At 38.4% G+C, this 16,348-nt stretch overlaps 1 protein-coding gene across 1 annotated transcript in view; it reads right to left on the bottom strand.

Annotated features, from left to right (window-relative positions):
* Nucleotides 1-16,348, bottom strand: part of CERS6 (ceramide synthase 6) — a gene marked incomplete at its 5' end in the record, with an annotated part of 238,497 nt that overhangs the window by 128,773 nt on the left and 93,376 nt on the right. The window contains one exon of the mRNA XM_011960590.1: nucleotides 13,502-13,559. Within this exon, the coding sequence (XP_011815980.1) occupies nucleotides 13,502-13,559 (58 nt within the window). The remainder of the gene's footprint in view (nucleotides 1-13,501; nucleotides 13,560-16,348) is intronic.

Raw genomic sequence — 16,348 nt, 5'->3', positions numbered from 1 at the left:
TCCTGCCTCAGCCTCCTGAGTAGCTGGGATTACAAGTGTGCACCACCATGCCTGGCTAATTTTTGTATTTTTAGTAGAGACAGGGTTTTACCATGTTGGTCAGGCTGGTCTTGAACTCCTGACTTCGTGATCCGCCGTCTCGACCTCCCAAAATGCTGGGATTACAGGCATGAGTCACCGTGCCCAGCCTAGAAGTTACTTTTAATATGTTGAGACCATTCTGCTATCTCTTCTTTCTAAGTTCAGTCTTGTCTCTTCAGTGCCTGGTAAGTCTTCCTAACAAGCAGGAAATGGTTTACCTGCCTGAAATTGGCTGTCAGCTGAGTTTTCTTGGGTATGCCTAACAAAATCCGCAAGTGATACACAAGAGGCTGTTTCCCTGCATGTGGACCAATGCCAGGGAAAACAAGGAACACAACTGTTGCAGTGGCTAACACAGGTCTCCTTGCCTCCAGTCTTTGTGAGTTTTAATTCATTCTGCACACCGTGACCAGCTTTCCTTTCCCCAGCTCAATCATCTGTCACTTCTTTATGCTTTCACTAATAAACAGAAGTTGAATGCTTGACCCAACCTTTGTTCTTCTGCCTCTCATCATTCTCCTACCTGCTGCCTCCTCTCTTCCCCATCCCCAAACACAACCCTTCCCACATTCCAGACTTATCACTCTCTATTCTTCCCCTTCACCTCCTTTCTTCATCTTCCTGAGCTGAAGCTTCCTTCATCCTCACTGTCACATGCTCAGTTCAGACTTCCCTGAGTACCCTATCTGAAATCCTCCCTCCCCCTTCTGTAATCTTAGACATCTGTTTTCATCATCACTATACTACTTATCACGTGCTGCCTGATGTCATTTTAAAATACTTGCAAGCAAGTCACATCTTCTATTAGCCTGTAAGCTGTTTAAGGATAAAGAATATGTGACCTTTCCACAGAAAGATTTTTATGCTATATCAGTTCTTCACAAAATGGCACTTCCCTCTGGATATACTAGTGAATGCCTTCTCAGAGATCAGGAGACACCAGTAGGGAACCGGCATGGTATGATAGGCTGAATAATGGCACCCAAAGATATCCACATCTTAAATCCTGGAACTTGTGAATGTTACCTTATATGGCAAAAGAAACTGCAGATGTGATTATGGACCTTGAGATGAAGAAATTATCCTGGTGTATAGAAAGGGGACAGAGGGAGGTTTGACTACAAAAGAGAAGGCGATCAGATGACAGAAGCAGAGATTAGAGTGATGGATTTTGAAGATAGAAGAAGCTGCCATGAGCCAAGGAATACAGGCAGCCACTGTGAGCCAAAAAAGGCAAGGCAAGGAATTCCCCCTCCTGAGGAAGATGACAATAATGATCAACTGGTATCAAGACCTAAACTCTATTTTTAGTTTCTACACTCCCATCTAAAGGGCTACAGTAGTTATAATAAATGATGCATAGAATGGTGCATTTTTGGTGGTAGCATTCAGTAATCAGAATCTTGCTAGTCTCTGACAAAACATCATGCTATCAATACTTCTTGTACTACATAGAAATCAACTAGAGGAGTCCATTCTCTAAAGTCAAACAACTGGCTAATAAGAAAAGGTAAGTGGGGAATCATTTCCTGCCTAGCCCCACCCAACAACAACAACAGAAAATATTATAAATTAGGTCTATAGGGCCTCACTCAAGTTGTATCCCACAGCATTTGGTAATTTTGTTTTTACAGTTTTTTTAAATAATTCACATGAAATCAAACTAATTTGCAAAGTATCACTTTATCAATTTCTTTACAGCTTCAAGTACTAGCTTAAGTAAAAATTGAGGTGAGCATGGAAGGGGCTGTGATTAGGAACATAGTAAATAGAGCTAGTTCTTGCTTCATGCTTCCGATAGCAGTGATGCATGCACATACACACATGTGGGCAGAACAATGTGGTATAGTTATTACCTCTGCCCATTCGGATCAAATAGCTAGTGCCAAAATAGAACTCTTCTGCCAATACTGAACAACATGCATCCTATTAAGAAACTATGTTATGATACCACATCATTTACTCTTAACCCCCTAATCAAGGGTCTGCTATGGAGAAGAACATTCATCCACAAAGGAGATCCTGACAATTCACAACAAGGCTATTAGTTGTGGAAACAGAGTATGTTTACTTATGCTGTGGTTACTAAGTGTCCTCTAGTATGCAAGTCATTATAGGCACAATTCCTAGAATATTATCAATTAGTGCTCCTAAGCAATGTGGGCCTTTACTGTACTCTGGAAAGAGAGGGCAAGTGAAATGCTAAAATGGTTATATTCCATTCTGCAACTTTCATTTTACTACCAGGAAACCTTGTACTGTGCCAGGGAGAGGCAAGAATACCTGATCTCCCATTTTGAGGACCCAAGAGTCAGTTTGATGCTCCCTGATTACTCCGTTAAAACTATAGTAATGGAGACATCATGAAGCATCCTTCAGTCACTTCTTAGTGGTAGGACCCTGGATATCAGCCACCACAGCGTCACTAACCAGATCATACATGCATGTGTGTGTGTACACACACACTCTCCTTTAAACACAAGACAAAAATACTGGAAAATTGCCAACCAACCAACTAATCAGAACTAAGATTCTAAGGGTAGATATTTTTTGTGTTTTTGAGACAGGGTCTCATTCTGTCTCCCAGGCTGGAGTGTAGTGGCACGATTAGTGTTCACTGCTGCCTCAACCTTCTGGGCTCAACAGACCTGCTCGCCTCAGTCACAATGCCTGGCTAATTTTTATATTTTTTTGTAGAGACGGGGTTTTGTCACATTGCCCAGGTTGATCTCGAACTCCTGGGCTCAAGTGATATGCCTGCCTTGGCCTCCCAAAATCCTGGGATTATAGGTGTGTGCCACTGCCCTGGCCTACGGTAGATTGTTTTTACTGCTAATTCCACATACATTACTAATGGGAAATAGAGTAACAAGAGTTAATGAGAATTCTCACCTAATTACTATAGCATACTTGATTTTAGTCATTAAAGTTCTTTTCCCCAAAAAATTTTTAACAAAACTATTACAAAATAGCAAAGTGGCATTTTTTAAAAATTTCGTTACTCAAGTTTCTATGAACCATCTACCTGTCTGGATATCAAGCGCTATAGGAGATTCATGTGGGGTATGAGGCCCTGCTGCGAGCAGCTTACAAAACTGGATGGAAATAAATTTGAGACGAAAGCACTCAGACATGATACTTCAAACTTAAGTACTGAATGATATTGTATAATGACGATAATTCCTATTTACGAATTTATGAATGAACACCTCTTGTGGCTCAGGGATGAAACAAGGTGCTTTACATATATGCAAAACAACCTTCCAACCTATACACTAGAGCTTTAAAGGGCTTAACATTATAGGTGTTCAATGGTGAGGGGATCCACAAAGAACCTGGGCTGGCAGGTTTTAGGTAAAGGTGAGGATGGTCATTCTATGTACATAAGCAAACCCTGAGGAAGCCATGCATCCATCTGCCTGGGGCAGGAATGTGTGGGGCAGTGGAAAGTCTCAAGACTAGGTGACAATTTTACGCTTCATTTGCCTTTGTCAAAGTTGCTAATGTCCAGAGGAAAAGCTGGGGACTTTGTTCAGTGCAGTTTCTATGGGAAGCCAGGGAAGAAGTCTCAAGAACAAATCAGTTAAACTGATTACAATGAAAGACATGTCCAAAAGAAAACAACATTTCCAGCACAGTAATACTCATCTGGTATTTGAAAGCAAGGCAAATGGTGCAGAGAAGGGTGAAATGGGGCGGCTGGGGAAGGACAAGTGGTCTGAGCAAGCATGTCACCTGTGAAAGGGTTAAATGGTAATGAAGGAATAGTGACATCAACATCTGGTGGTTAAGCTCTTCCGGCCAGGATTAAGGATGTAATTTTACAGCAATCTATGCGTGGATTGGGCCGAGGGATGGAAGAAAGATCTGAAATGACTCTCCACCATCATCTTTAGTTTCCAACTCCACTCAGTCACCACTCTGGGTATATGGAGGAAGATGGGAAGAGAATACAGAGAAGACATGGGTTAGTGGTAGAGAATGAGTTAGTAAGATGAAAGACCATAGATTAAGGTCAGGGAGAAGGAAAGTGAGGAAGCCCTTTCCACACAAACGCCAGGCATCTTTTACAATGAAGACAAGCAGGAAAACTAAGCCTTCTTTGGCTAAAAAGTCCCATCTCCAAAAGCCTCATATTATACAAGTATTTTTAGACAAAGCTTAACTTCTCTGCTAGATTACAAAATCCCTGAAGGCAGGAGCCATACCTTCCTGCATCTGACACCCTGCTTTGTGCATAGATGCTTAATAAATGTCAGCTAAGTTGAATCAGGCTCCCATGTTACTGACGATATCAGGGAAAAGAAGAGTAACAATAGCCTCGGCACCACAAGGTGAGTGTCTCAGACTGTTTCACCCATGGTGCCCACAATCACTGCTGTCATACGATGGGTGCTCAACAGATACTTAAAGAAAGAATGAACAAATGAACGGAGATCAGTATCTCCCACCAGTATGAACAGAAGCTCTTTGGAAGTAGCCATGAATGGAACACCCTTTAAATCCCAGCTTTTTCTACTTGAATGCTTTATGCCCACATTTCCACTCAGCAACATGCAGGGACTGCTTTGTACGGCAGCTGTAGGATTAACAGAAGCTATTAAGTTGTCAAGGTAAAGTACACGGTCCTAAGGGCACAGAAACTTGATGCATGTCTAGATATGTAAATACTGACATCACTATCCATACCAAGAACACTGCCAGCACTCACTCCAGCAGGGTCTCTTGTGCCCCCCTACCCCCACTCAGGTAAAACTACCTCTATCAATATAGATTAATTTCTATCAGGGAAAAAGTTATTTTATCCTTTTCACTCTTCACTTCCTTGTGGAAGCCTACATTTCTTGGGCACAAAATGGTCATCTTCTCTGTGCTTTGGAATAGTCATTCCAAGATGACTAGTATCACCAGATTTTTGATTAATAAATCCTAGGCAATGACAGCAATGGCCCCTATCAGGCAGGCCTATTCTCATGTGCATTAATAAATGAGAAGAGAGGCAAACATAAACAAAAGAAAGCACAAACACTAAGCCATCTGTCCACCTGACAGCAGACCCAGTACCAGATATTCCCTGAACTAGAGTTCCCCTGGAACCACACATAGAGCTATAATCAGAGCATGAGCTGGTCCGATCGGAATTCCTGCTGCCCTGCTCCACATCAAGTACTTGTCCTAAGCAACTCACCCCCGTCCCAAACACACCCAGAGAAGATGAGGCCCTTCCCTGCTGAGAAAGAACATCGGTTTCACAAGCAGAAGTAGAACATCTCATTACTTCTCCCAGAAAGCTGTTCTTAAGCAAAGAACATCTGGTTTGTTTCATTATTGTTGTTGATGAGGAAAATGTTCTATTATGGTGATCATTGTATGTGAACGCCATTAGCTCTCAGATATTACAAAAAACACACTTGAGTAATGCTTTCCTTGCTGAATTCAGTAAATGATTTTTCTTTCTGTGTCACAGAGGTCCCTGATGATGATTTAGCTAATGCAGAGTGAATGTGCTGGTACAGATTTTGATACATGGATCGATACTTCATATCAAATTACCCGAATCTTCTGGGAGTTACTAGTTTTCTATTTCCCATGGTAGAAACAGGAGATGAATACTAATGCAATTCCTTTCTCAGGCACTGCCTCCGGCCAAAGGAAGCCTGAAAAGCTAGTTTTGTCATAGCATATAAATTAGACCAATGTTTTCCATAGTCAAGTTCAACTCTAAACTTTTGAGTAGAAGTCTATGCCTTTAGGGGACTGTCTAATAATGAAAATCATATTTAAGTGGGTGTTGGTAGACTTTGACATGTGCTCTTTTTTTTTTTTTTTATTTCTAAAGTTTCTACAAAGTTGCTATGTTATCAAGTGAGCTGAAAAAATAAGATGTATGGTTTTATAAAACACCAAATCCAGAAACTCTTGTATAATTACAGAAGAACAAGTACTCAGAAGGCAGCAGCCACCATTTGCTCTTAGAGTTCAAGGAATCCCCAAAATCTCCCCCAAAAATCTATATTTCAACTGTATTAAGTTCTAAAGTCTGTATATCTCACATCCTGAAGAAAGCTGCCAGTCTGAAACGCCATTATATCAAGATACAGCCTGAACGCAATGCAGAGACAACATGAGGAAAGGCTTCTCAACACTCTTTACAGAAAATTTTATAAAACCAAAATCAAAGTATTGCATACCATTAAACAAGGAGCTATAAGCTATAATCTCAGTGCTGATGAAATACCTTTATCATCTGAAAAAGTTTTTAATTTATCCTAGGCAGTGGACAATTTCAAAGTATATTTCCCGAAACGTCAAAATATGAAGTTGGTCAAACTAGCTTTTAAAAAAATCCCTGAAGTGAATTTTTGTTTATATATTTTAATTGATATATTGTAGTTGTACTTATTTTGGGGGCAATGTGTGGTGTTTTTTTTTTTTTTTTTGGATACCTGTATACAATGCGTAACGTTCAAATCAGGGTACCTGGGATCTTCATCACCTCAAACGTTTTTCTTAGTCCAGCCAGTTTCTTAATATGAATATTATATAGACGGTCTGCTAGTTACACTGTGGAAAATAAATTCATAACATAGAAGGACAGAAAAAATTGTTCTGTGGAATGATATCAACTTGTGTAAAAAGGAATTTCTATACCCAGTCTGAAAATTAGGAGATGATTTCTGATGAGATCCAAACTATCAAGAATGCAGCAACCGCAGATTCTCAGCTTTGCTAGTATGAATTCAGCTGAAAGTAGTAGATAAATAAAGCAAAACAGTGAGAACTAGGCAAACATAAACAGCTGAATTTTTTTTGTTTTGTTTTGGATCAAACATTTCTATTTCTTCGCCATTTAAATGGAATTCAACTTTTAATTTTTATTTCCTCCTCTTTAAAATTCACAACTTCATATTCTTTTCTGATCCAGGTATACCTGATCCTACGCATAGTCTTTTCCATTCCAATTCCTACATTTCAGAGTTAATTTTATTTAATAGAAAATAAAGTATTAAAGATATATTGAAAAAACCCTCCAAATTTCTATCTCTAAAAGGAGTCTTCATTTTTACCTACTGCTGTGATTTATCCACTACATGACTGCCACAGTAAAACATATACATGAGATTGTTACTTTCACGTAACATTCTACTAAACATTTTAAGAATAGTTTCTTTATAGTTTTTCTTAAAAAGACTGCATGCTATTTTGTCACTTTGATAATTTAATTAAAATATTCTTCTAATATGAGACATTAAGTCTGCTTTAGATTTGCTATTTTATATATGTGTATATATTCATATACATTTAGTGAATATCTATCACCTCCACATTATCCCAAGTTGTAATAAGCAACTTCCCACATTCACACATCCATATTTTGTGTTCCTGTGTAATTTTCTCTCTCTTTTTTTTTTCAGATGGAGTCTCACTCTGTGCCCCAGGCTGGAGTGCAGTGGCACAATCTCAGCTCACTGCAACCTCCACCTACTGGGCTCAAGCAATTCTCCTGCCTCAGTCTCCTGAGTAGCTGGGACTACAGGCGTGTGCCACCACCCCGAGCTATTTTTCTTTTTCATTTTTTATTTTTAGTAGTGACAGGCTTTCACCATGTTGGCCAGGCTGGTCTTGAACTCCTGACCTCGTGAGCTGCCTGTCTTGGCCTCCCAAAGTGCTGGGATTACAGGCGTGAGTCACTGTGCCCGGCAATTTTTTCTTAAGGATAAATTAATCGGAGTTGGATTGCCAGGTCAAAATATGGGAAGATATTTAAGATTATTATGCATCATCGTGCTGCCTTCAAGGAGGTGGAACCTGCTCACCATACTTATCAGCAATTTCAAATTCTTTACTCCATTATGGGATATAAGCTGAAAGCTGTTAGTTAGGATAGTCTACATTACTGATTTTAGAGATGAAGCAATAAAATCCAAGAGAGATTAAGAGGCTTGAGTAAAGGTCATAAAGCTGATTAATGGCAGAATTCAATAACAAACCCAGGCGTTCTGACTGTCTGCAGGGCCTCACAGTCACATTATCCTTGGTTTCTCACTGGCCTTGGAATGCCCTCCTCAGACAGAATGCCAGCCACAAGCCAATACAGAAGGAAAATGAGGTAGGGTAAATGAAAGGGATGAGGAGAATCAGAACATATGCAAGAGGGTAGATGTAGGTAGAAGAGGGAAAGGAAAGGAAAATGCAATAAGCAGCAAGCAGCACTGAAGAATTTCCTTTGGTTATTCAAGATCGTTTTTGTTGCAGATGTTTACCTATTTGCAAGCATCAAAACACAGCCAGGACAACGGGTCTTACCAAGTAGGAGGCAGCAACAGTACAGTATTTTTCATGTGAAGGGATGACAATGGACTTACACAAATAATTCCCAGCAGAGACCACCTCTCTTTTCCCATCTTACAGATGAGAAAAACGAGGTTTCAGAGAGCAAAGGTTCCATTAAGTATAATGAGCAGGGTCAAGACTGAAATCTCAATCTTGACTTCCAATTTATCATTCTATACTGATGTGACTTTTAGTTTTCATTAGTAAGGTAAATTTACTAAAAAAAGTTAAACTGCTAGCTTTTTAAAACTTATTTAAGTTGTTGTTGTTGTTATTGTTCTTAACCTAGACAGTGTAAAGACAGCAAAACAGGCTTCCAGTTTTGCTTCGGGCGAGTCAATTCATCTTTCTGAAATTGGTTTTTGTTTTCTGAAATGGGAAATTTGGGAGAGGTGATCTTTAGGGTCCCTTCCCAATGTTAGTATTATAAATCATGTGCACTTCTTAAAGAAGTATTTTATGGGGGTCATTTTCATTAAAACCAAATTTAAAGCCTCCTTAAACAGCAACATAGTCCAAGAAATTTTAAGATTTTTTAAATGACACAAAGAACAAAATCTTAAATGGACTCATATTCTAATTGCTAGACAAATTCTATTTTCAGTCTCAAAATAGGCAAAACAATTACAATCTTGTTTCCATGTCAGAAAGATTCCAAACTAAGCAATAAGCAAAAGAGAACGTCTCAAAATATGAAACCAGGGGAACACTTTGTAGCTTTGTGTGTTGAATTTGAGAACACCTCATGAACAATGAAAGGCTGCACCTTAGTTCAGGTTGGATTCAGAAAGTCTAAGGGAATGGGCAAAGGACTCAGTCTGACGGGGCACTCTCAACCGCAAGTTTTCACCCAGCAGTCAGTCGTGAAGTCAATGTAATGGGGGCAACCTTCATGTTTTAAAAATGTAATAAAGTAAGTTATAATAAGATTTATCAGAGTACATTTCAGAATGCAGCAATATGAGACAATTGGGCTAGTTATTGAGATACTGCTGCCAGTCTCAGAGCAGAGACTGTGCAAGCCACACTTCTATTGGCTTTAAGGAGCTGGTGCCTCGCCAAGTTTAGCTTCTTAGAAGCACTTGAGGAAGGCGGAAGGCTGGAAGGCTGCAAGAGGAAGATGGGACTTGCTCCTTTCTGTTTTGCTTCTAGTTCTTGTCATTACATTCATCCCCTGCCTCCATACCCACTTAGCAGTGCGTCTTCACTCCAGCAGTGGCAGTTCATTCCAGTGGCAGCAGCTGGTTCCAGTTTTTAGTTTTTCCATATTCCCAGAGTCAAGCTCATCATGTTCCCTCAGGGACACCAGCTGGTCAGTGTACCCTTGTCAGAAGTCTTCTCTGGCTCCATGGCTCTTCCTTTGAGCCTCTATGTTCTGTAATCCCCTTGTCCTCACAGTGGCAGTGCCTTCCTGCTATTACTACCTTCACTATATCTCAATGCGGCGCTAATGGGTGAGGGCCAGTCCTTGAAATGTCTGTTACAGGTCCACAACAACATAAGGAGCTTACACCAGAGGCAAATTAACTAGATCACTAAGCACACTGTTTTCAGCTAACTTTTCTTCATAGAGAGACTTCTTCAAAAATCAGGAGGAGCTGCTTTACATTCAGGTGCAAGCTTCTTATCTCACTACAGACTGGCAGTAAACAGCCAACCAATTTACTTTGAGCAACACAGTCTTGATGGTTCCCTCTGGTTAACGATTCTTTATGTTAATGATTCTTTATATTACAGTCACTCCTAAAATCAACTTCTGTGGTTTCTATCTCCAACGGACCCCTGACTGATATTGAAATTAGACTTAGGTATATCTTGAGTAACTTTTCTTTTACATACATGCATGCGTGAGAAATGAATTGTGTACAAAATGTACCACAGGGGTTGGGCGCAGTGGCTCACACCTATACCAGCACTTTGGGAGGCTGAGGCAGGCGGATCACCTGAGGTCAGGAGTTCGAGACCAGCCTGGCCAATATGATGAAACCCCATCTCTACTAAAAATACAAAAATTAGCCTGTCATGGTGGCACACACATGTAATCCCAGCTACTTGGGAGGTTGAGGCACAAGAATCGCTTGAACCCAGGAGGGGGAGGTTACAGTAGGCCAAGATCGCACCACTGCACTGCAGCCTGGGCTGCAGAGTGAGACTCCATCTCAAACAAACAAACAAACAATAAAAAACTCCACATGGTCAGACACGTAGTTTATAAGAAAAAATAGAACCTAGGAAAATGTGTTAATTTGTATGCGTACATTGTCTGCTAGGACTTCAGAACACTTTAAGTATTTCTAGGTCTTCTTTAACAAAAGTATTTGACTCTGCCAGTTATAATTATGAGTAGACTCTCTTATATTCAGCAATTATAGAAGCAGACTATATTAAGTCAGGCTTACTTTCAACTGCTTAAATATTTCCTACCAACATAGCAGTAACTTTACTGAATAGTTCACTAACATGTCTGTAAGGTTGTTCTGTAGTGTCTACTTTCCTACTTTTTAGGGTAGAATGGGTGCTTACTAAACCACCGTAGAAAATGAGACACAACAGGCTCATCTGACCTAAAGACAGAAGAAAATCGATCAGTGCAAGCTGTCAGGGATTTTTCTAACAGCACATGTAATAATTCACATTTTTGATTCTAGAAGGAAGTAGCTTCCCACCTCTTAAAATGGATCCACTATGCTGGTATTATGAGAATTTTCCTACTGTACTTTTTGGAAGAATCTGAACATAAAGACAAATTTATGCTGTATGGATAGAACTATGTGCTTATTTTCTAAAATTTAAGACATTATACAAATTTGAATTACCGTGTTTTGATTATTTCTGATGCTGCATCCCTACTTTTTTTCTCTCAGTTTAGATGGGCAAATATATTGTCCATTCCAAGAAAGTTAATACAAATATTTTTAAAACATGTATTAAAGAAAGTATTTAAAGTTCTATAAATAAGCAAAAATGATTTGGCTAGGTCAAGTCTGCTACCCAAAGAAGGAAGTCACTTGGAAATCATGCTGAGGTCAGGGCGGTTAGGGCGGGCTCACCAACCGGAGAGAGCTCTGGAATAAGAAAGAGGAGCATGTGTTTCTTGTCAGGTTCCGCCTTTAATAAACTGTGTGACCTTCCGAATGCCACCTACCCTCTTCTGGATTTCTGCTTCCTCAGCTGTGAAATGAGAGGGTTGGACAAGATGGCTTATGAAGTCCTCCAAAGCTATTTCAGTCAGATGAATTCTATGTATGCATTTCTACTTCACATTATGATTAAGACTAAACCACATAGCTCATCAAAAATTGAGTGCTGCTTGGATGGAATTAAAGAAAGAAATTCCCACACAAATTAATTCAACAAGAAGAACAATGTCTAGTTCTTCTTTCCTTTCCTTTTTACTTAAAAAAAAAAAAAAAAAAAAAGCATTTGTTATAACCAGAGGCAGTTGAAAGGTAATTGGCATAAAACTGATCTAGTTTAAGAAAAAATAATTTCCAAGGTAACAATCTACTGACAGTTCCTCTTACTGCCTTGTGCAGACTCACTGAGGACTGGTGGATAAAAATTATTCTCATTCCATTCCATTTGTTTAGGGACAGAGTGAACCAGAGCGAAGTGTCGAAGTGTTTCCTGTTCTGATGACAGATAACCACATTGCTGTATGAGAGCTAAAGAGGCTATATCCAGCAGGCCTAAAAGAAAAGGGCAAAAACGTGCTCATGCTCTCTCTCGTTTCTCACCAACAAAGCCCCTCACCAACAGAACCAGGCATGAATTCCAAACCTTGACCTTAGCTAACAACTTGACCTTCCCATAAAGCACACCTCCTCCACATTAGCTGAAATTCCATCCAAAGCTACTTCCTCTTCCAAGGTAGTAAAGTTATAAGCACAAAAGCTCTACAGCCATTCTATTTTTTCTAGATAAGTAAATCTGAAAACTAGAACAGAATTCCAAAATAAGCCATTTAAACCATGTTAATTTACTCCAGTTGAGAATTTCTTCATACACAGAAAGCCCACAGAGTAAAACTCATCCTTTTAAATCGATTCAAATGGCCTCTGGGCCATATGGTCTTATCAAGTGAAAATAAGTGCAGTTACCAAAGGAGAGGACTACAAGTAAAAAACAATCCTCTAAAAAAATATGATAATGGGAAACAACCACTATTTATAATAGAATTCACCGCAGGCAGACAATATTTGATAACCCAGATTTTAAAATCTCAAATGTATTTAAAATTTCCATGTCAATATTTACAAGATTAATAAGGCATGACATTTGGTGCATTCCCAGTTTTAAAAAAAATTCTGTAATAAAGATAACACTGATATCACTTTGGAGGCTAATACTATAGAGAACTTTTAAAACTAATTCCCTATGTTATGCCAAACCACTATTGTTAACATGTGTACGACCATGAGAAGACAGGTCTTCACAGGGTTTTATTTAATGAGTCTAACCCGATAGTAGTTCCAGTAAGAACTGAAATAACGTGGAAAAAGATTATAGCAGCCGCAAGGCATTACTTTCATAGATTTCGGTCCCTCAGTTCATGCAGGATTATAGTAAAATCAATAGCCGGGGAAACAATCTATGAAAGAAATGAAATTTTTCACCAGCAGTTAGTGCTGCCCTGTTAGTAACTATGCAAGACAGAGAGAGAGAGAGAGAGAGAGAGAGAGATTATATATTATAATTCATACTATATAATAATTATAGAGTATATATAATATACATACTATATAATATATATAGTTATTTCTACCGGTGAAGAGTACAGTGGTAATACATGCTGCAACAATTCATGTTTTCAAATTGTGTGATGTAGAAACTCTAACTTCTTTCAAAACATCAGATGGATTTTATAAGCTTCCTAATGCCTGAAAAGTAATGAATAACCCACTGGAGTGAATATGGGACGTAGCAACATCCAAAATATTTTTGTAAGTCAAATGAAAATGCACAAATAATTCTTAGGAAGCCTGTTATGATTATCTAAAATATTATTACAGTCATACGTTAAAAAAACTGGGATATAGACGTACACTTACATAAGAATTATGTAAAATATTTTGAGAGATCCTACCTTTTTCAGGAATCTCACTCCGTAGGTAAATACATAAAGGTAAAATGAAAATCTCCACCTGTAGAAGGTTAAAAAAAATTCTGTGACATTCAGTTTATATATTCGCAGCATATACTGAAACATGTAAAGGAGGGAAAAGAGTTCATTAAATTAAATTTGTCCCCCTCCCTCAACTAGGGATTGAACTTAATGAGCAATTTCAGTGCTAGCTGAAGCCATACACTGGTATACATGGCTTATAGAAAATATTTTGAGTATTATATTGATAACTTAATTTTTTCATTGTTAACTGCAATATTTGCCCAGTTGCTCATCTTCTTATTCTCCAACACGTGAACTTCTTGTTCATCACTCATGAAGGGATATGGTTCAATAACATGAAGGTATAATATCTGAATCAGACAAATAATTCAAAACCAACAACTTGAGTTAAATGAAGTTCATATTTGTTTTAAAAGACTGAATATTTTAAAACTAGGTAAGAATTTCACTTTGTCTTTTAACAACCATATCAACATCTTTGTGGATGTTGCTAAAGGAAGGCATATAGAATCTAAAAAAATCAAATTACAACTATAAATGACAATCTTATACCATGCCAAACTTACTGTCTAGTTATGACTTTCACTTTTAATGAAGAAAAATTTTTAAGTTTTCTTTTGATTTTAAATGATGGAAATGTATTAAGTCTTTTAAAATATAAGATATATACATACATGTGTGTGTATGTGTATATATACACACACACTTATTACAAAAAACTCTTACTCTAGTACTAAATTCCCAATTTTATTTCTTGTACTTCTGAGTATGAATAGCTATGCCTTTAAAAGCTGGCTGGATGTCACTAAATGGCATTCCTGATGTCATTTTAAAAAGTTATCTTGTAAGTGAAGACAATTAACTGATTGTAGTACAAAAGTCAAGAACTTAATTTTAACTCCATCTCCACTACCAATCTCTCAGTGGTTGTGGGTGAGAGCGATAACAAGATTCTGTTGGTTGTACAAATTCTAGATCAAAAATTAAAACCAGCGATGTCTTCACAGGTGTGTGACTTAGGCAGTCACATAAGACTTCATGCTTGATTTAATGCTTTGAAGTGTTACCATCTTGAAATTCTTAATAGTTGTTGAACAAGGGACCCAGCATCTTATTTCGCATTGGATTCTGCAAATTATGTACCCAGTTCTAGTCAAGACAGACTCAACTAATTTTCGGCAAATCTGTTAATATCCTTTGATCTCAGTTCCATCACTATAATGGGAGAGTGGGTTTGTGCTATAAGGATGCCTCAAGGATTTGGTAGCACAAGTATTATCTCTACTTCTCTCTCGTCCCTCCCAATCCTTCTTATATGGAACTAGCCTACTTCATGCATTTGCCTTGTGTGGTCCCTGGAGGCAAATTAATTTGCAACTCCGAGATTAAATTATTTATAACAGCTGTTTCAAGTCTAAGACCCTTGTTAGTAGGTAGTGATCAGGCAGTTTTTATGTATAAAAAAGTTTTACAGAAGTCATTAGAATTCCTACCATCACTTATGTATCTACATTTTATTTCATCACTAAAATGACCCAGTTTTCATAACACATAGATTCTATTATAGGAGCACTGATGCCTCCATCATTTGAATAGCAACTTGTGATGAATATTCACAAGGCAGAGTTTATTTCCACAAAATATCTGCAGAAAGCAAAATTTCCAAGCATCTTGCAACTTGAAAAAGTACTTCTTTAAGTTGTAGAGTTTCAAATGTTATAGTTTTAAATGTTAGCTACCAGTCCCCTGTTACAGTCCCTCCCAATCTTCTACTAAGATACTGGTAAAACAGAGAAATAACAAACTTCATGCAATCATGAAAAGGAAGATATGACCTTCAACCTACTGCTAGAAGCAGGGAAGAATTCTTGTAATGGAAAAAGAATGAAATTAGATGTAAAAAATGTGATTAGCAGTGAAAAGTCACAAGCCTTGAAGGAAGCAGGGAAATCTTCATCTGCATATCACCCTGTCTCCACTTTTTGCCATCTTGTATAGAAATGCAAAAATCTGTGTCAGTCGGAAACGTTGCCCCTTTGCCACAAATGATTATGTACGTTTCTTGAGGGAGCAAGAGAATCCCCCACCCCATATGTTAGTGATGGCTACTTTCAAAAGCCAGCTGGAAGAAGGAGATGCACTGTGAAACCTGGCAGTTTCAGTGACAGAAAGGCAGATTTAGGGACAAGATGACCTACGAAGGTACTGCATTCTGGAAGTTGGCGTTCTTACATAATCCATATATAAAGCAACAAAGAACAAGGCATTGGAGATAGCTGCTTTATATGAAACTTTCACTGAAAATGGGTCCGACTCTATAGACATCAACCTGCTACAAGGTCAGAGATCTAAAAGAGGACTTTTACTAACAAAACAGGAGGAGAGAGAGTGGGGCTGAGGGCAATCCACACATCCCCTCTGTTAGCAGGTCTAGATGAATATCTCTAAATTTGGGAATGAAAATAACAGCTTGATGTCAGCATAGTTCTACTAAGTAGTAATAAATGTGGAAAGAAAAGGGCATGTTAAAGATTCAAAGGAAGAACAGTCTCCTAAAAATGACTTCCTAGAGGAATCATTAGTAATTTTTAGGAAAGTTTTAGGCATTGCCAATATAATACAAGATATGATCCCTTGAAACAAAACAGAAAGTTGTAAGTCAATAAAAGACTGCTGGGTAAGTTATAGGTGGAATAAAGAAGCATTGCACAAAAACTGGAAAAATTCCCTTTGAAAACTGGCACAAGACAGGGATGCCCTCTCTCACCACTCCTATTCAACATAGTGTTGGAAGTTCTAGCTAGG

The sequence above is a fragment of the Colobus angolensis genome, unplaced genomic scaffold, assembly GCF_000951035.1.
Source record: "Colobus angolensis palliatus isolate OR3802 unplaced genomic scaffold, Cang.pa_1.0 Scaffold517, whole genome shotgun sequence".
Classification (NCBI taxonomy): domain Eukaryota; kingdom Metazoa; phylum Chordata; class Mammalia; order Primates; family Cercopithecidae; genus Colobus; species Colobus angolensis.
Note: the sequence above shows the minus strand (reverse complement) of the source record. Positions and strands in the feature narration are given on the sequence as shown.